General features: G+C 37.4%; 1 protein-coding gene across 5 annotated transcripts; it reads left to right on the top strand.

Annotated features, from left to right (window-relative positions):
• The first annotated feature begins 1,500 nt into the window (after window positions 1-1,500).
• Window positions 1,501-8,471, top strand: LOC148843311 (putative disease resistance protein RGA3). 5 transcript variants are annotated; one of them, XR_016102910.1, is made up of 3 exons: window positions 1,501-5,430; window positions 7,824-8,124; window positions 8,214-8,471. XR_016102910.1 is itself a non-coding variant. In XM_088956808.1 (3 exons), the coding sequence occupies exon 2, from the start codon at window positions 2,271-2,273 to the stop codon at window positions 5,424-5,426; it is 3,156 nt and encodes a 1,051-aa protein (XP_088812934.1). In that variant the 5' UTR covers window positions 1,594-1,961; window positions 2,239-2,270; the 3' UTR covers window positions 5,427-5,430; window positions 5,625-6,089. The 5 variants fall into 5 exon arrangements, 4 of the variants coding, with proteins under 4 accessions (XP_088812933.1, XP_088812932.1, XP_088812931.1 ...); XM_088956808.1 differs by lacking the exons at window positions 7,824-8,124; window positions 8,214-8,471 and adding an exon at window positions 5,625-6,089 and having other exon boundaries at window positions 1,594-1,961; window positions 2,239-5,430; XM_088956807.1 differs by lacking the exons at window positions 7,824-8,124; window positions 8,214-8,471 and adding an exon at window positions 5,682-6,089.
• The last annotated feature ends 13,508 nt before the right edge of the window (window positions 8,472-21,979 follow it).

Genomic DNA, 21,979 nt, shown 5'->3' with positions numbered 1-21,979 from the left:
TTCCAAGGATAATCCAAGAAAGGATAATCCAAGAAAGAGATAACTCAAGAAGTCCAAGATCCATCAAGAATTCAAGAATTCAGGATAATCAAGAATTCCAGAGATCAAGATAATCCAAGGCTTCCAAGATTCATCCAAGAAGATTAGACGGTGAATATCAAGCCAAAGTGTTCGATCCTATCAAGACCAAGATCAAGAAGAATTCGATCCTATCCAGATTAGATGTTTTGATATCTATCTTAGTTGTTCTTTCCTAGTTATTCTATAATTTACAGATGTATTATAAATATTGCTATTGTTTTCAGTTAATACACACTTCAGATTTTCTATTCAATTCTCGCCACATTTTCTCTCTCCTCTAGAGATTTTCTCTCTTTCTTGTTTCGCTAGAAACTTGGTTCACCCGGTACTTGCATAGCCAGCCCGGTTTATTGCTTCCACGCTGCATCACCATCAATACAAATACAACATTTTCTTGCTACCAAATGGTGTTCCAACTACTCCCATCATTAAACAAATATATAAAAAAAGACCATTAAATAAATATAAAAATAACAAAAATCTTTTTGTTTAAGATTTCTCTTTGAAATTACAGAATCTAGCAAATCTCTTGCTGAGTGCATTTTTGAAGATCCCAACAATGACCTCTTGGACAACTCAGCAATTGCACTTTGCACCCACCACTTAGACGTATTGACTTCGCCATAAATTCCTTGGCCCCTTCCTCTAAGCACCTACTCATTTCAGACAAAACAGAACATAAACCAGCTGCTAACATCTCCAAACGCACCAACTCTCAGTTGTTTGCCAAGTTTAAGGTAGACAAACACAAAGGAGTCCCTGTTTGAAAGGCCATTTCACATATGCCTGACATAGTATTTTTTTTAGGTCGTTACTAGCGAAAAGGCAAATTGATTTGGCTCGACTTACTAGTGAAAAGTCCATTTGAATATAACAAAAAGGACTTGGGTGTGGATAAAAAATATGAGGTTGTGGATAGAGATCACGAGGTTCTCCATTGAAGCTTCCAATAAGCACTGCAGTTCATAGTCTAATGTTTGAAGTTGGAAAAATATTAATAAGTGTTATTTATTTTAATATTTTTATTAATTGTTAATTATTTTATTTAATTAGTGTTAATTATTAATTAAGAAAATCAATGATGCGAAAAGGATATGGTATGAGAAGAGTTTTGATCAATAAAAAATCACCCATGAATTTTGATAAATAACACTTAATTAGCTACCACATTTATGATTCTAGTTGATTGGTCAGAAGTTTTTCAGATATCATATCTTTCCCATATCATAATTGAACCTTTATTAATTATTTTAATAAATATTATTTTAATTTTAATAAATTATTTTATATAAAATAATATAAATCGAACATAAAATTATCAAATAATCTGTTTTAGGACCTTAAGGGTAGTATACTCAAATCAAGAAATTTTAGATCCTGAATATTATATTCAATCCAACACAGTCTCTAAAAAGTGACCCAAGGACTAAGCCGTTGACCTGCTTCCCGTTAACTCTCTACCCTTTATGGCCTTCTATCAGAAACAAGCTCATGGTTGTGGGTGTGGGAGTTGGAGATCTAGTAGTCCCAAATTATAACCATTGAGCCGTTGACTCGCTTGCCCACTAAGAAGAAAAAGGGTCATGGCTATTGTGGGAGAAGCAATAGTATCTGCTTCTCTTAAGGTGTTGTTCGACAAGTTGGCCAGCCCAATCATCACAGAATTTGGATCTTTATGGGGTATTGAGAACGATCTAGCAAAGCTTCAAACCACACTGCGAATGATTCAAGCCGTGCTCAACAATGCCGGCCAAAGACAGACGAAGGAGGAGGCTGTGAAGATTTGGCTAGATGAACTCAACCATCTGGCTTATGATGCCGAAGACATATTGGACGAGTATGCAATCCATGTTAAGCGATTGAAATTGAAATCAGACCAGGTGCGCCGCCGCTTCATCCCTTCTTTTTTCAATTCAATTACACTGAAACGTAGAATAGCATTTGGGATAAGGGAAATCAATGAAAGGCTAGCAGACCTTGCTAGAAGAAAGGATCAACTGGGTTTGAGGGAGGGCTTTGGAGGGAGTTCGAGCTTTGAAATTAGAGAAAGACCTCAAACTAGTTCTCTGGTTGATGAAACTTGTGTTTATGGACGGGAAAGTGATAAGAAAATGATAATTGAACTGCTTCTCTCTGATGATTCTGAACCTCATACAGGAAATGCGGTTGGGGTACTTCCCATCGTTGGCATGGTTGGGCTGGGTAAGACTACTCTGGCTCAGCTCGTTTACAATGATGAGAGGGTACATGACCATTTTGATCTTACTGCGTGGGTTTGTGTATCTGAAGAAGTTGACAATAGGAGGATAACGAAAGCTATTCTTGAGTCAGCCACAGAGGAAGTTTGTAGTCTTATGGACCTAGATCCTCTCCAGGTAAAACTTAAGAGAACTTTGAAAGGGAGGAGATTTTTACTGGTTTTAGACGACATTTGGAATGAAAATCAGAATGATTGGGATGTCTTACGGATTCCTTTCGCGGTTGGGAAACAAGGAAGTAAGATTATAGTGACAACAAGAAGTGAGATAGTTTCATCAATCATGGGTACCGTGCCTGCTCACCATCTCGATGCCTTGGCCAATGAAGATTGTTGGTCATTGTTTAAGCAATGTGCATTTGTTGATGATACAGATTTGAATTCACATCCAAATTTGGAAGCAATTGGTAAGGAGATTGTTAAGAAATGTAAAGGTGTGCCTCTTGCAGCAAAGACACTTGGAGGCCATTTACGCTCAAAAGTTAATGAAGATGAGTGGAGGTATATCTTGACAAGTGAAATATTGGAATTGGGAAATGAAAATGGTATTCTACTAGCTTTAAGATTGAGTTATCAACATCTCCCAGCACATCTTAAGCGGTGTTTTGCTTATTGTTCCATCTTTCCTAAAGACTATAGGTTTAGGAAGGAGAGATTGGTCTGGTTGTGGATGGCAGAAGGCTTTATACATCCTGCAAGAGGGAAACAACTGGAAGATATTGGTGGCAAGTATTTTGATGATCTGTTTCTGAGGTCATTTTTCCAATATGATAACTACGATAAATCAACATTTGTGATGCATGATCTCATTCATGATTTAGCCAATTCCATCTCAAAGGATATATGTTTTAGAACAGAATTTGATGATGAAATAAAAAATGTTCCTAATAAGGCCCGTCATTTGTCATTCCTTCCTGTATCTTATGAACCAGTAAAACTTGATGCCTTGTATAGTGCTAAGAGTCTACACACATTTCTACTGCCAGATACAAGTAAAGATGCATATAGACACTCCTTTCAGCAGTTGAGCCTCTCCACTCAACGTTGGCAACAACTTCATAATCTATTTCTTGCACTAGGATGCTTACGTGTTTTGTGCTTGCATAGCTTCCCCATCTGTGCGCTACCAAATTCAATTGGTAACTTGAAACTCCTACGTTTCCTTGACCTCTCCTACACAGGAATTGAAAGGCTACCAAAATCAATTTGTACCCTCTACCATTTACAAGCATTGATACTTGATGGTGTGGTTCTTCATAAGCTACCAAAAAATTTAAGCAACCTAATCAGCCTTCGACTTATCAGGATGACCTATAAAGGAAAAACTGGACATGGAATTAGAAAGAAGATTAGTCTTCAAGCGCAAGGTTTGTGGCGAAACAGGGGGTCTAGTCCAGGAAATTTGAAGAATTTAAATTACTTTGATGGAAACCTTTACATTTCAAGCTTACAGAATATGGTCAATATAATAGATGCTAAGGACGGCAACTTAGAAGACAAGAAAAACATTCACGACTTACTGTTGGAATGGCATTGTGCAGGAAGAAAAGAAAGTGCTGCAATAGAAGAAATAATTGAGTCCCTTCAACCTTATATGAACCTAAAAGGGCTTAGGATCCAAGGGTACCACAGTTTAAGATTCCCTAATTGGATGGCACAGGTCTCTAATCTATTACAAGTTGAATTTTCCAATTGTAGCAGGATGCAGACGCTTCCTCCTCTTGGAGAGCTGCCTTTGTTGAAGTACCTTAAAATTGAGCACATGGATAGCATAAAGCATATAGGGTATGAATTTTATGGGGGTAGAAATGCCACTATATTTCCTTCATTGAAGACACTAACTTTCAATGACATGCCTGCCTGGGAAGAATGGTCTTGTGGAGTAGTAAATATAGACCAAGAGAAAAGTGAAGACTTATTCCCCTGCCTCTCTAGGCTTGAAATCAAAATTTGTCCCAAGCTCAAGGAACTCCATTTCAATAGGTTTCCGGCCCTAAAAAAGTTAAACATATATCTTTGTGATGTATTGACAGCTATTATCCCCTCTTACACTGGTTGGAGTGATGGTGACTTAAGAAAAGAATCATTATCATCATCATCATCACTGGTAGAATTTCCTTTCTTACGAGATCTTAGCATACAGTTTTGTTCAAAGCTGAGGTCACTGCCTCCACTCTTTCCTTCCTTGGTATATTTAGAAATAACAAATTGCAATGAATTGGCTGATCTCCCAATGCTTCCATCTTTGATTCGAATACATGTTAATTCAAAACTCATATGCATACCGGAGGAATTCCTGAAACCCCTAACAACACTCGAAGAATTAAAGATTTGTTCTAGTGTGAATCTGGTAGCCCTTGGGAACAAGGTTGGGGGATCACAACACCTTCAGTCTCTGCGGCATTTGGAAATTTGTGGGTGTCATAATCTTGAGATCTTGCCTCAGCTTCATAACCTTAATTTTCTTATATATTTGAAGATTGATGATGCTCCAAAGCTTGAATCTTTTCCGGAAATGGGGTTACCCACCAACCTACAAAAGTTTAAGATTAAAAGATGCGAGAAAATGGAGTCCCTGCCGGAGCAGATGCACAGTCTCACATGCCTTGAAAAGTTAAGCATCCAAAGTTGTCCTTGCATAATGTTCTTTCCCCAAGGTGGGCTTCCCACCAACCTTAGGAGACTTAAGATTAGTGGTTGTGGTGAGAAGAATGAGGAAATCCTACCAAAGTGCATTGGGCTGCATAAACTTACTTCCCTTGAAGAGTTGACTATGAAGCAATGTTCTGGACTCATGTCCTTTCCACGAGATGAATGGTTATTGCCCACCTCTCTTACAAGACTGAGACTCTACAATTTCGAGAGGCTTGAGTGTCTACCACCCAGTTGGTTCCAGCAGCTCAATGCTCTTGTATCATTGGAAATCAATGATGCTCCTAGGCTCAAATCTTTACCAGAGGAGGGACTTCCCCCCACTCTTCAGAAGCTGGAAATTTATCACTGTCCCCTTCTAGAGGAATCATGCCGAAAGGACCAAGGGAGGGATTGGCACAAGATTGCCCACATCTCCAACATAAACATTTATTGAACAGGTTCCTCATCTTGCCCTCCAACTTTATTTATTTCTCTTTCTCCAGTAAAAGAAAGGCAAGATGTGTTTCTGAATCTTGCATTACTATACTTTCAAGAGTTGCTAATTTTATTACTTTTAAGAGCTAAACTGATGCTTTGTACCATAAATATAAAAAAACTTTGAGTGTTATAACTTGATTAAGCTTTTACTTAGGTGTTTGATAAGAGCTGAGATGACTAAACTGAATGGCTTATGGCTCAAGCTCCTTAGGTGTTTGATAACTGCTATGGATGCTTCTGAAGCTGAAGACAAAGCTTTGCTTGCTGGCGTCAAATGCACTAATGAAATTCAAGCAGCCCTTTTTTCATTGGAAGGTGATTCCAAAATGCAATTGGTGGGTAAACAAGACAGGACCAGGTCCTTGGAGGCTAGCACATTTCCTTCTTGAAATCTTCGAGCTTTAAGAGATTCTTAGCTGTAGCTTCAGGTGGATCCCAAGAGATTTTAATCATGTGGCTGATCAGTTAACTAAATCAGGTTCCGAGAGGAACATTTTGTATAATGCAATTAGTTTACCTATCTTTTGAGCCTTTTTAGTTTTTGGTAAGGCTCAGATTAGTACATCCTCTTATGGCATTCCCCTCCTCTTTTTGAATGAAAACTTAACCTTTCTCAAAAGAAGCTGACTGCTGAAGTTTAGTTGATTACTATACCAGCTTATTGTTATGGCAAACAACCTTCAAATCCACTACAAGTTTATAATATTAAAATATATCTGTGGAGCAGAGTTAGTATGAGTAATCGCTTTACTAACTGAATTCTGAAGAAACAGAGTTAATTTTAAACAGAGTTACCTCTTTCTTAATGAACTTCCATTCTTTTTAAGCAAGTAGTATTATTCTCTAAATTGTTTCCTTGATCTACTTCTAGAAATAAACAAGATTTTTTTTCATTATTAAATGATCAAGCACCAGTTTTTGAAGAACAAAATCTGCCATGTATGGAAATCTAGATAAATGCAAGTAACTAGTTGTGTGCTTTCTTAGCAAGTGGGAACTAACAGGATCATCCTACAGTTGTTATAAGTGTAAGTGAACTGATATAAATCACAATCCACATGTTCAAATCTCAAGAGCTTGGAATTTCATTTTTGGTTACTAGGAACTTGGTATTAACTAGTGTTTTAACAACAATCTCTCTTTCTTATATATGAACTTGAATATGTGCAAGCCCTTAAATTGTCACAAAAGTGGCAATATGGCTATGTTTGGTTTGATAGATAAAAAGGGAGAACCAAAATGTTATCTGAAAGTTCCTAAGAAACTTCACAAAATTCCATATTAGCTTTCCCTTGACTTTCAGTTTCTCTCTTATTTTCTATCAAACCAAACAAGCCTTAAAGGTGAGCTCTAATCTGAAGCAAGAAGAAGATGAATACGACAATTAAAGAAAGTGATCAAATTTGCAGGTCAGGCATGGGGGAAGTCTTCCATAAATTGTCAATTAAGGGAATTGGTTAGTTCTTAAAATAATAAGTGATCAGCATCAAAATATTAGTTTTCTTAATTTCTGTTTTTTCTTTTGTATTTTCCAAGATTGCCTTAAAAATGAGATATAAGACTCATTTTTCTGGACTAATCTATTGGGTTTCAAGTAAGTTCTTGCACATGAATCTGAATTAGCTGCAACTGATGGTTGTATTAAAGGTTGTTTAACCAATGATAACACCCCATGCAGCTATGCGTGCTAGTTGAGAGATTGGGTGATTGTGATGGCCGGCTGACATGGGACATTTTTCTTGGTTTAACAACCTTTAGCAGATCTAGACTCCTTTGGCATGGGGATTGATAATACCCAATGTGGGGCATATGTACTTGATGTCTGACATGAAACATGCATTTTTCTTGGTTTAACAGCCTTTAGCACAGCCATCAGGCACAGCAGATCCTGACTCCTTTCACATGAGGCTTGATAATACTTCTTATTCTATAATGCAACTATTTTTCTTGTTTTGCACTGTTTCAAGAAGCAGAGTGGTTTCTCTTTTGTTTTACACTGTTTCAACATCCTCTGAATTCCTCGAGAAAGTTAGAACGATTATCCATTTCTAGTCTATTGTGATCCTAGCTATTTTTCTCATACTGTTTCTAAAAGTAATTAAACCTTTGGCTATCACATATAGCTATGTAATTAGTATAATGGTATCACTAAATTGGAAAGAGAACATCCTCTGGTCAGTACATTTTTATGCCAGTAAGACCAAAACCTTTAATGAGTGTAATTTTCATACTGTTATCTGTAAAATCATCCGTAATGGTTAATTGTTCATTCAAATTGATATATATGTGCTTGCAGCATAAAGTGTTGACTCACCAAGATAATATGTATCTAAATAATCTATCTATGGTGCAGAGCAAAACTTATTTCTTGATTCCTACCAGAAAATGAATTGGAATGGAGAAGAGCTCCTCTAGAACGAAAGATAAAGGGTGTACAAGAAAGAACCAAATGCAAGCAAGGGCACTAGGGCAACATAAATAGAAGCACCAAGGTTCAAAGCATGTATAACACATTCTGTTTCTGGGGGTGCACATCCAGACTTGAATTTTTTGTAAAGTTGAATACCATACAATTGGCTAGGGTATACTTCCTGTTTGAGTACATGACGAAAGCTTCTATTCGGTATAATGATAGTTTTGATAATTTTGGTTAGGTGAGATTTCTACTTATCAAAGCATTGCAGGTTTTATATATTAGAGAGTATTCTCTTTCTTACTAGTTCTTTCTATGAACTCATGGCAGGTACTGCATTAAAGAAGTTCTGGTAATAGTCACAAGGCAGTGTATTTTAATTCTTTTGATTTTGTTGTATGCTATCAGTCGTTTCCTTGTATTATTTTTGTTTTTTTTTTTTTGTTTGATTTTCATGATGTGATTTTTTAGAAAACACATAAAAATTAGCTATTGAAATAGTATTTTTCTCCCAAATCCTGTAGTTAATGAAAACAAGATGTACGGATGTAAAATTCTCCTTGATTCTATTTAATTTGGGGACCGGATTCCTTGGTGTTTTTGCCTCTTGCATTGCTTCTACTATATTAGAGCAATGTGCGAGGAAAGTGAGTTCTTAAGTAAGAGAAACAGAATGTCAAGGGAAAGTTTTTTAAGGTTCAGTTTGGAAATAGCACAAATATAAATATGTACAATGCAAATACATACAAAATAATACAAAATACAAGGTTTTACACTCTATATATTTGCATTTATATTCCTTCCAAACTGAGCCTAACGAATTTCATAAAGTTTAATTTGTTAGCCCAAGAATTGTTTTCTTTTCTCATTTCTCCTTTCTCTTTTTAGTGTGCTCTATTTTTTAGTCAGCTATATCATCAGTTTGGACCTAATTGATTTGAATCTGTTCTCTTTCTCCCAAAGTGATTGCTGATTACCAAACCGAAACTAGTAGACGAAGGACCAATAGTTGCATCGACGTTAATTTTTATGTAGTTATGAGGAGGAGGCACCATCTAGTTGGAATTCGATTCACTACATGACTACACTATGCAAGTCAGGACTTCTCGTCAGAGCTTCAAGGATGATACATTTTGATTTTCAATCTTCTGAAAGCAACTCGAAGAGGACCGATGGGAGCTCCATTAAAAATTTAGCGGTGCAAATTGGGTAGGTTCGGTGGGTTAGGTTTGCGTTGAACTTCAACCCAACCTGTTTGACCTGCCAACCATTAATAATTCATTTAAATAAAATTAAATGAGTTGGATTCAACCCAAATCTGCTTTAGCCCAATCCAATCCACCCAATTCATTAATTTGTAACAATTTAGCTTATGGGACTTAAACCTGAAAAACAATTCTCTTTTTACAAATAAATTGGTTATAGCTTTGTAGTAATAGTGGTTGTCATTTAGACCAATGCTTTTAAAATCAACCCAAAGGCTAAACCATTTTTTTCTCTGGGTCACAGGTTACTGGCTCTACGACTTCATCGTATATATATATTTGCATCAAGAGTGGTCGAACTGCTTGGATTCGGAGCAGATCGATAGACCCTAACTGAATTGAACTGAGTCATCTGTGTTCATTCAGATCTGAACTATGTTGGTTTGAGATGGACTGGTTCAAATTGGGTTGGGCATGGGTTCATATTTCAGACCGAGCTGACCAACCCAAATTAGATTGAAATGGGCCAACCATGCCATTTAGACTCAGGTTAAGTTGGTGCAGATCGGTCCAAACCCAGTTGGGTTGGGATGCCCTAACAATTTGATTTGGTTGACCTAAATCGGGTTAGTCTATATTGTTGGGTTATTTGGGTTGATTTAGGTTGGGCACAATTGGGCCATTTGTACCAGAATCAAATTAGACCAAATTGGGCCATTGAACAATTGGTTGGATCTAGGTTAATTCTAGCTAGGTATGAGTGAACCAACTTATCCGAACTAGATTAGATTAAGCCATTGAACCATTTGACTGAATTTGGATGCATGTCAATTTGAGTAATTTGCGTTGATTCCAACTAAAACTAATTTTAATCAATAATTAGTTAGAAAAATAATGTATTAATTATAAATTGTTTTATTCAAATAAAGAAAATAAAAAAAAAGCTAAAGAATTTACCCTTTACCATTAATGGTTAACCCAATGAATACCCAACCTGACCCAATCCATTCAAATTGACCTAATAAATAATTCAACCCGTTTCCAACCCGCTAAATAAATGGGTGGGTTGGATGAGTTATATAATGGGTGGGTTCAAAGGATTAGGTGAGAAATTGCTATTAGTTCTCCAAAATTTCATGATAATGCTTGCAATACCTTCAACTCAGAGATTCATGCAAGAGTAAAACTAGCTAGACTGCTCGTGGGCCTAGACAGTAGAAGATAATATGGAAAAGAGATTCTTCCTCTGCATTGACATGCCAAAGCAAAACTCGTTGTCTGACCCAGTAAGGTTTTGATTCTGATCTTCCCTAGCTACAGAGTCACATTCTTCTAAGAACAACGACCTTGTTCTTCCAATTTTGCGAATAACCTATATTAACTTAGCTTGTAAGAATATTTAGTCGCTTGTATGGCCAGTATGTTTATAGTGATTGCATTTAATCTTGGATCGATTGCTTTTAATGATTGGATTCACTTTGTTGGCAGCAGTAGTAGAGTACAAAAGGGAATAGGAAATTGATTCTTTCAGCATTAAGCTCTCTCTCCCTCTCTCTCTTTCTCTCTCTTCTTCCAAGAATTCAGGAGGTTGGCCCCTCGAAAAGCCTGAGTTAGGTAGGTTCCTAACAATTTGGTATCAGAGCCAGCATGACCAATACAAGAAACACGTCAGTAGACACCCGAGTGGATCAGATGGAGGTAGACATCCATCGAATGTCTTCAGATCTCAAAGTAATGAAGGAAAGTTTCATTGCTCTACTGGAGCAAGGGGCAACGAACATTGACATAGAGTTCGAAAGGTATTTCGATTACCATGAAACATCGGGGCAAGATAGGGTAGCTCTGGCTTCTATGCATCTTGAAGGGGAAGCTATCCTCTGGTTTCAATGGTACCGAAGGGGGCACCCTCATCAAACCTGGGCAAACTTCACGAACACCATGACTGCCCATTTTGGATCATCTGGGTTCGAAGATCTTGATGAAAATTTGGCAAAAGTTGCGGCAGGTAGGATCCGTAAAAAAATACTAGATAGAGTTCGAAAGGCTGGCCGTGAGAGTCCAAGGGTGGACGAAGAAGGCGTTGGTGGGAAGCTTCCTTGGCAACCTAAAAGAAGAACTGCGGCTGGAAGTGAAAGCGATGCAGCCTACTTCGTTCATCAATGCGGTAGCACTAGCCAAATTGTATGAGGGCAAGTTCAGTCGAGCAAGAAAGGTGCAGTGACCATGGGGTCCCAGAGCAAGAAGGGAGCAAGAAAGGATGACAGCACCAGACAAGGAGGAAGGAGTACTAGGCCTAGGTCCACTGGTTCCTTTCAAATGGCTAACCTGGGCAGAGATGCAAGCCCGCAAAGACAAAGGTCTCTGTTACAACTATGAAGAGAAATTTGGGCCGGGCCATCGTTACAAGAAACAACAAACATTTCTCCTCCAAGAAGATGCCGAAGAGGAAGACGACATCACCGGTTGCGGAGAATTTAACCCATGGTGGGAAATACAATCCAATGGCATGCCTGAAATATCCTTACAAGCCCTTATGGGACATGCGTCCCCTCAAACAATGAGAGTTGCAAGGCTGATCCTAGGACGCCAAGTGTCAATCCTCATAGACAGTGGCAGCTCCCTTAACTTCATAACTCAAGTCTTAGTGGATAAAATGGGACTCCCGGTTCAACCAACAATGGCCTTTATGGTTCATGTGGCCAACAGTAGTAGCCTATCTTGCAATAGCATTTGCATGGGCCTACCACTAAAGATTCAAGGTCATCAGTTTGCGGTGGACCTATATCCTCTCCATCTCAATGGAGTGGATGTGGTTCTAGGAATTCAATGGTTAAGACAGCTAGGACCCGTGGTCTGTGACTGGGCCCGTCTCACCATGGACTTCACATCAGGAAACTCTACAGTCCATCTACAAGGACAAGCATGCAAGGGCCCAAGGCCCATTAGTCTTGCAACACTGACAAAGCAAAGAGGAGATCCAGATTAGCCCATATTCATGCACATGGACTCAAGTTGGACCCGACCATCCTTAGCTAACAACAGCCCAGATAGGCCTAGAGACTTCCAAAGCCGCCTACAACAACTCCTTCAGCACTATGGCGATGTTTTCAAAGAACCCCAAGGACTGCGACCATGCCGGGAGCATGACCACCGCATCTCCCCTCATGTTGGGATCAGCCCCGACCAATGTAAGACCCTACCGATACCCTTACTTTTAGAAATCTGAAATCAAGAAGCAAGTTCAAGATATGATTAAGCAAGGGATAATACAGCCCAGTCACAGCCCATTCTCGTCACCGGTACTATTAGTCAAGAAAAAGGATGGGACGTGACAGCTTTGTATTGATTACAGAGCCCTTAACAGCATCACCATTAAAGACCGATTCCCAATACCAATCATTGATGAGTTGCTTGATGAACTCAGTCAAGCCACCATATTCTCAAAACTAGATTTACGAGCTGGGTATCATCAAATAAGGGTACATAGGGAGGATGTTCACAAAACGGCTTTCAGGATACATGATGGCCACTATGAGTTTCGAATCATGCCATTTGGGCTGACCAAAGCTCCAGCCACAATTCAAGCATTGATGAATGACATATTCTGGCCATATTTACATAAGTTCATCCTTGTTTTCTTTGATGACATATTGGTCTACAATCCCAATTGGGAGGAACATCTGAACCATCTACAGGTCACCCTTGCAACACTTGAGGCCCACCAGCTATTTGCTAAAGAGTCCAGATGCTCCTTAGGACAAAACCAAGTTCACTACTTGGAACATGCTGTAGAAAAGGGGACTATAGCGGCTGACCCAGATAAAATCTCCAGTATACTGGGCTGGCCGCAACCCAGATGTGTGAAAGAATTGAGGGCCTTCTTGGAACTGTCTGGGTACTACCGTCGCTTCATCAAAAACTACGGCCTAATAGCTACCCCATTGACCCAATTGCTGAAACAAGACGCTTTTAACTGGTCAAACCAGGCCCAACAAGCTTTTGAACAATTGAAATAGGCAATTGCGAGCCCTCCAACATTAGCACTGCCCGATTTCACGAAAGATTTCATCATTGAGTGTGATGCCTCCAGTTAAGGCATTGGGGCTGTTCTCATGCAAGAGGGGTGACCACTAGCCTTTTTCAGCAAAGCCTTAACATCACAAAAGTGGGCCAAATCAGTTTATGAGCGAGAATTAATATCAATAGTCTTAGCAGTCCAACGTTGGCGATCCTACTTGATCGATAGATGGTTCACAATTTGGACCGACCATCAAAGTCTAAAGTTCTTATTGGATCAATCAGTTCTATCCCCAGAACAACAACGCTGGATATCCAAGCTACTGGGGTATAACTACAGAATTGAATACAAAGCAGGGGCTGCTAATCGAGTGGCGGACGCGAAAAGAAGCCCAATCCCATAAGGAGTTATAGCAGTTGAAGGCCCAAATATTGGCAAATCCCTCACCACACCTCGAGTACACAATTAAGAATGATCTACTCTTCTTCAAAGGATGCCTAGAAATCCCGGTAGCCTCTGCTCATCTTAGGAAGCTCCTGGAATTATTCCATGCCTCACTCACGGGTGGCCACTCCGGCATCCTACGAACACAAAAGTGTATCGCCACACAATTTCACTGGAAAGGCATGCGTACATCTATCCAGAACTTCATAGCCGGGTGTGCAGTATGCCAACAAAACAAGTCAGCCACTACAACACCAGCAGGCCTCTTGCAACCACTCCCAATACCAACCCAAGTCTGGGATGATATATCAATGGATTTCATCATGTGATTGCCCATTTCTGCTGGCAAAACAATTATCCTTGTGGTAGTAGATAGACTAACAAAATACAGTCATTTCCTACCTCTATCACACCCATTTACAATAGTCACAGTTGCTGAATTATTCCTCTGGGAAATTGTGCGCCTACATGGGCTCCCCAGCTCAACTGTATTAGACAGGGACCCTATCTTTATGAGCCGTTTCTAGGCTGAGTTTTTCCGCCTCTACAGGGTTAAACTATTCAAGTCAACTAGCTACCATCCCCAATTTGATGGACAGACAGAGGTGGTTAACAAGAGTCTCGAAACATATCTAAGATGCTTTGCGGGAGATCGACCAAGACAATGGGTGAAGTGGATCCATTGGGTCGAATGGTGGTACAACACCACATTCTATAGCGCTGCGGGGATGACACCCTTCAGAGCTTTATATGGTCGGGACCCTCCCCCTCTACTTCCTTATGAAAAAGGAACCACCACAGTAGCGGCCGTTGAAGAACAGTTAACGCAACGGGATGAGGTGCTAAGGGAACTGAGACATCATCTCTTACAGGCACAACAATGGATGAAGCACACCTATGATAAACACCACAAGAATGTCCAATATGAAGTAGGTGATTGGGTGTTTCTCAAATTACAACCCTTCAGGCAGATTTCAGTTGCAAGCCGACAGTGGAACAAACTCAGCCCGCGCTATTTTGGCCCATTTAAAATCTTGGAGAGAATAGGATCAGTGGCCTACAAACTGGACCTTCTGGCAACATCCAAACTACACCCTATATTCCATATCTCCTTACTGAAGAAGGGGCCGAAGTCAGGAGTCATTACAAGTGCGACCCTTCCCATATTTTCAGAAAAAGGACAAGTACAGACTAAGCCAGCTCACATCATTGATTTTAGATGGGTGCGCTGGGGAGGCAGAGTCATACCAGAGCATTAGTTGTTTGGTCCAACCTTCCGGAAGATGATACAACCTGGGAATCCTACTTAGATCTACAATCAAATTTTCCTACATTAGACCTTGAGGGCAAGGTCGCTCTAAAGGAAGGGGGGATTGTCAAGACTGCTAGAACAAACCAACAGAAGGCAGTTAATCAGTTTTACAAGAGAATGCCACGTCAGCACAACTAACCATCCACTTTTAACAATTGTCATCCACTTGTAACAACTACCTTATAACAACTGTAACAATCAAGATTGTAAAACTAAGTAGTAGAGCAGAAAAGGGAATAGGACATTGATTCTTTCAGCATTAAACTCTCTCTCTCCCTCTCTCTCTTTCTCTCTCCTCTTCCAAGAATTCGGGAGATTGGCCCCTCGAAGAGCCTTGAGTTAGGCAGGTTCCTAACAGCATGAAGGGAAGCTACTTCGGTGCTTGGCTGATGGTGAATATCTAAAAATTGGTTTCTCCCGTCTTATGACTCTAATGTATACATTTTGCTTACAATCAGCAAATTAAGGTTGCATAGGTAGGATGTTAGAACAGTGTTAAATTCTTCACTAACCCCCATAAGAAATTGCTACACTGCACTTCCCTTCCAAGTTTCAAACAAAAATTCCTTTGTAGCACCAAATGAGCAACTAGAAATGGATGAGTAGACTGCAGTTTCATTCCAAATTGCCTTCATCTTAGTGAAGTATGTGGCAAATTTTTTCGGAGTATTATCAATTCTTGGTTTAGATGAAAAATGCATGATGTATTTGTCTTGTGAAAATTGTTCCTCCACATCTTGCGAGATCATAAGCACTATCAACATATCTGATGCTCTCAAGTAGATCTATTGCAAGTGAGTTAAAAAGCTAGGAGGTGACCAGCGGGCCATGCTTGGTCCAAACTAGCTGTTTTTCTAGGCTCAGTTTCGAAGAGTATAAATGTAAATAAATATATATGTAAAGTTTTAGTTTAATAGTTATCTCCGTTGAGTGGACAAAAAACCAAGACCGCTTTGTGGTGAAGCAATGAAGACAGATCTGAAAGAACATCGCTGCTACTACTATTGTTACCGGAAGCTGCCATTAATACCGATGGCTCGAGCTTCAAGACATAGGCACAAAAGTAGAGTTGATTGAATTTAGTATGCGCTGATATCATACAAATTAGCATTCAAACAAATGCAAATTAAGTATGAAAAAATTGTAATTGATGTTCAAAGATTCCTGAAGCCCGGAGCACATGTTAGTATAAATCATTCATTAGTCTAATTACCATTCAACTATTCACTGTGATTATTTAGTATTTTTCTCATCTAATAAGCAGTGGAAGGTGGACTTCTCAAGAATAAGAATAGGAGAGAAAATATGAAACAAATTAAGACAATACTTAATATGCCAAGTCACGTTCACCTATCTTTCAGTTATGAGATTGAACCAAATTTTCTTTCATCAATTGCTCCTCATTCCTCGAATTAGGGGTCTTGATCTCGTTTGGGGAATTCATGAATATTGATGACGTGATGCATTTTACAAGCACATATTCACATCAAATACCAACTGCCTTTAGTTTAGAGATGTATCTAGTTAGACATATTTTTTAGGAGACCTCCCACATCAGACACATTTATATTGCCACCTGTTTAAGCCAATGTTAATGATCATGTGCTATTTTTGTTTTTTTCATACAAAACTAACCCTGATCAACTAGTCAATGGCTTTTAGATAATTGCCCCTATTTAATTTAAATTTTATTCTTGTTTGGTTGAAATGAATATCGAAATCATATCAACCCTTCTAAATCTCCAATTTCAACCTTAGCGACTCATGAAGCTTCACCGCTTGCATGTTTATATGTACTTTGCAATTTAAATATTTTGCAGTTGTAATTTTGATCAAAGGAGGGGATTTCAGGAAAACTATCGTATAGAAAAGGTCAAACCTCTTAAACTACTAGCAAGTTTTAGGAATTTTGAAATTTGAAAACCGACATTGCTACTTGATGCATTGTAAATATATACGCGGCAATAAGAAATTTTAGGAGCTCAAAGAGAGAACAATTAGATAAAGAATTAAAATTTCAATAGGAAATTTCTTGTTTCCTGGAAAAATCAAAATTTCACTATTTTCCTGTGTCAGGTAATAGGAAAAAACAAAATTTCAATAAAAATGAGATTCTTGGAAGCTCAATAATTTTACTATTTTCCTGGAACTTTAGAGAAAAATGGAAAAAAAAAATACATAATTTCTTTTATGTATAAACTAGAGAGAAGAATTTAAGGAAATAGGAAACAAGAAATTTCAAGATTATGAAACTGATTTTACTTACTTACCCATTTGATGTTGTTGGTTTTCACATATTTGTTTTTTTTTTTTTTTTTGTAAAATCTTATTTCAATCTATTATATTTTATTTTGAAAATTTAAAGAACGATGAAAGACAAAATCACATGATGTCACATATAAACAGATTGTGATGGAATGCTAATGGCAGGGAGAGGATTGTCAAAAAACTTAATGATAATTTAAGGTAATTTATAAATAAATAAATAAATAAATTTCCTTCAACTTAAGGAGAGATTTGCCATATAGAAAAACTCAAATCTCAAGAAAAGAAACTACACATATAGCCCATGACTTTGAGTATGAGGTTTCAACAAGTTACTCAAAAAAGAAAAAAACTAATTGATAGTGGCAGGGATGCTGGATAATAAATATTATTTTTCTTTTGAGATTTCAAATCACAGAAAAAACTTTAAAGAAGGCTTGGCAGCTTGAATGAATTAAGATCTATTATTTCTTAACTGCAGCGGGTATAGCAGCATCGATCGAAACAGCAAGAAAAGAAACACTTGGGTTTGTGGATTAGAAGTCTAAAAAAAGGCTGATAGATACTGAAATGTTACCGAAACCTCCTCTCTATAATGCAGCAGATTATACAAATAAACCTCCTTCAGAATTCTGAACCATGAACTATATAAATGGTTAAGCTCTTATATTGATGAATAGAAGCATATGTCAAAGCCTGAGTGGTAGAATGAATTGGGATCCGCTCCTCACACAGGGCGTTTCACACCAATTTCATAGGCACATCTCATTATGTATTGAAAATATCATTCATGAATAATAAAGTATAAGTATGGGAGATGTTTCTAATGAATATGGTGGGATGCGCATGAGAAATTGGTGTGAGGCGCCCTATGTGAGGAGCAGATCCGGTCTTAGTAGAGGTCATGAATAACATAACCTTGGGCCTACCAACCATATATCTTGCATCAAAAAAAAAAAAAAAACCAAGCTGAGATCCCACAAACCCGTGCTATATCTTCTTAATCACATCTCATCTATGGAGGATTTATAAATTTGTGCATGATATATAATATAATAGGTTCATATTTATGCATTCCAGGTATTAGGTATTAGATACCCTAAAGTTAAAACTCAAATCTTATAAGGTTTTAATCTAAAATCCCAGATCCATCCCAAACCCTATAGGGTTTTGATAAACGAGTCCTATTAGGGTCGGAACGGGTCAGATACCTAAAAATTCCTGCAAAATTGTCATCCCTATCTATAAGCGGAATTGCCCATGCTTAAATTAGGCTTTGATTGTCATATTGTTCCACAGAGGTACATTTTGAAAATTGGAAGAATAATTAAGAATTTAAGAGTAAAAAGAGTCTTTTCGTTATTTTTAGGGTAAATTATGAAGACCCCGTATTGTGGGGTCAATGACAAAGAACCCCTTGTACTTTAATTTGAAACAAAAAAAAAAAAAAAAAAAACCTCCTGAACTTTTAAGTTACAACAAATAATCCCTTGGGCCAAGGGCCTTGGCCGCTAAGTTAGATGATGGAAATCATCTAAACCTTCTCTATTTTCTTTTTCATGCCATTTTCTCTCAAAGTACCCAGTTTTCTTAGTAGGAAATACTTTGTCATCTCACCGGTGGTCTTTGCCGGAATGGAACTCGAATAGATTCTGAGTTCTTAAATCATTTAATGGGCATTCCATCAAAGAAAAGATGATGTGAAAACATCATTGAGCTCGAACAGCTTGTCTCTTGGTGGATGATGAGACTACAATCAATTTACTGTGTGTCACTTTCTTTGTGCTATCAGATCTAATCAGCATAAATTTATTCTATTAGTCCCTACTTATAAAAGAAGGTGCAGCCACCGTGAGAGTGAAACGCAGGCAAAGTTGTTGCTGAAAACCATTTTCCTGTGAAAGGTCCCCAGTCAAAGTTATTGCTAGAAACCATTTTCTTTTCAATTCACGAGCTAAAATTCTTAAGGTTACTGAGCAATGAAAAGAAGAGAGCTTCCTCGAAAGTAAACCAATTACCATGGAGGAGATTTCAAATTCCCATAGAGCAAGCCAGTCCCTTTCTTTCTGTTAAATCCTAAGCACCCAGAGAAAAGTAGAGAATCATCGCTATTCCAATAACTGAATTCACGATTTTGAGGAGACATTCCCACCTGAAATTTCAGTCCCCATTGTCCAGTTAAATACCAAACTCAGCTGATCCAAACCACATTCATTGTTTAGAGTTTTTTTTTTTTTTATTTGTTTTTGTTCTTGGAGGCAGAGACAGAGAAAGTAATGATTTGCAGCACCACCTACAGATGAGGAAAATGTGCGAAACATTTCTGAAACAGAAACCTCTCCACGGAAATAAAAAAGAATCCTAGATTAGCGAAAGCAGTTAAAAAGAGATATATAGAACAAGAAGAAGAAAAAGAATGAGGACAAAGACCTCCATTTGCCATGAAAATCTGTAATAAATTGCAGCCACAACCATGGAAGTGATTCATAGATTAGACATGACTGTCGCAACGGGGTAAGTATACCATTTTGACGTCTTAACTGCTAATCTATCTGCAACGCATGTAGCTACGATATCTGATTAGTGTCTTCCAAGTTCTCCGCCATATTATGTTCTGGAGCTCTCCATGGTGTTCTGTTTCTTCTTCTCTAACACAAGCAGATGGTTTCATAAATTAAAGATGATTTGATAACACCATATGCCACATAGCAGCACCAGCACAAGTATTAGATAGAAGTATGTAGATGGAAGGATCTTGCAGTTTTAAGTTTAGTAGATTATTAGCAATCATGACTCCCATTTGAGAATTTCCATGCTGCTTACAAGCACTTAATAAAGAAGCCCATGTAGATTCATGATCAGGTTCAAACGGCATTATTTTAATCAGATAGAGTAGCTTCATCTAGATGTCCGGGACAACTAAGAAGATCCAACATACATGTATATAATGTTGCAGAGAGGGCTTGAACCCAAGAAGTAGGTGGTTTCTTCTTCACTAACACGAAGCATATGGATGAGATTTCTACAGAGAAGACAATGAGCAGTATAAAGTGTAAAAAAAAGTAAGATTTTCATAAATTCAAGAAAAGGTAATTTGGGTATTTAGAAAACTTTAATTAGATGACAATAATCTTTTTCAAAGTTAACTGAGGGAACACTAACCGAAGGGGATCTTTGTATAATGGATAAAATTCAGGGAGGTCTTTGTTGCAAATTAAGGTATAAGGGTCTTTGTAATTTATCCTTCTTTTTAATAGAATACCAATTTCTCAAAAAAATATATTCCAGAAACCTCACCGTTAATTTCCAACTAGCTTTATTCTAGCACTAGCGGAGCCCCATGCAATGCACCAGGAAAATCCAAAACCTAACAATAAGATCAAATGGAAATTTCATTAAATCCAGAAATTATCATTAATTATCATGAATTATAATTAATTTAATGAAATTATGGATTTCTGCTACTGAAATTTATGGTTAATTAATTGAATTTTAATTCATGGTTAATTAAAATGTGTTGTTAGCTAACAATGAATTAAAAATGTGATAAATTTATGTTTAATTCCTCTTTTGTTAATTAAATTACCCAACCCATTGATCAAGTACACAATTTGCTACCTAAACTGGGCACACATGGGACTTAGGCAATACATGGGCCCTGTCAAGAAAAATAACAATTTCCCAAGTTGGGTGAGCCAATCCAATCCAACCCAACCATTATTTTGTTAATGAGTAACATTATTAACCTTTAATTGACATTTAAGTTAATGATAAAAAACTACTGAAGTTTTAGAAATTAAAAATACTAAAAATGCAAAAAAGAATTTGATTTTCATTGAAATAAACTTTCCTCTAAAATTTACTGAAAATTTTCAATAAATATTTGAAAATATCAAAAAATTATTGTAAGGGTATTTTAATTGTTTGTAAATTGATATTTTGAAAAAATATCAATAACTAATCACTTGTGAAACTATTAAAATAAGTTGATATTACTAAAAAATTAAATTTACTAAATAAATTGATATTACCAAAAATATCAGTAATTATTCAATAGTTGTTAATTATTAATTTTCTGGTAATTACTGATCCAAATAATTAATTTTCAACATTTAAATGTAAATTGTTAGTAATTATATTGAAAAATATACAATGATTCAGTAATTTATCAGTAATTGTTCATTAATTATACAATAACAATGTTATTGTTATTAAAAGTATACAATACTATTGTTAGTCAATTACTGATATTCAAATATGATATTATTTAATTAATAAACAATTATTCAAAAACAATAATTACTGAAATTATTATCCCGGAGCTCTCAAACCATTGGTACCCATTATCCATAAATTGGGTATTTTGACCAATGGTTTTTCTCAATGGGTTAATAAGTAAAGAAATTAAGGGTAGCTTATTAATAGTGTATTCGGGTTGACCTTGGAAATAAAGAAAAAGTGGGTCATATAGGACCCGAATACACTTTCTTCCTCACCTGTTTGATGCTACAATGCAATACACTGTAGCATCATAGTGCCATTGAAGCTTGCCCAATTCACACCTAATAGGTTTTTCAAATGGCGACACTTTCAAATCTCTCTCTCTCTCCGACAACATCACTAACAAACCATCACCCTCATTACACCAAATTCATCATGATTGAGAAGAAAGTGAAGGCAGAGTAGTGTAAAGTGGAGAGAGTAGGGTGTTAATTTGTTTCTAAATCATTTTTAATATCGAGGCCCCATTCACTTTTCGGTAAGTTATTTATCCGGGTAAATGCAATAACCTGGATAAATTTTTCTTGACTCTCACATTGATATTCTCTTTGTGAACAAGAGAGTGGGAAGG

The sequence above is a fragment of the Nelumbo lutea genome, chromosome 8, assembly GCF_056320005.1.
Source record: "Nelumbo lutea isolate HS-2025 chromosome 8, American lotus-T2T, whole genome shotgun sequence".
NCBI lineage: Eukaryota > Viridiplantae > Streptophyta > Magnoliopsida > Proteales > Nelumbonaceae > Nelumbo > Nelumbo lutea.
The sequence above is the reverse complement of the archived record's forward strand: the minus strand, read 5'-3'. Positions and strand labels throughout refer to the sequence as shown.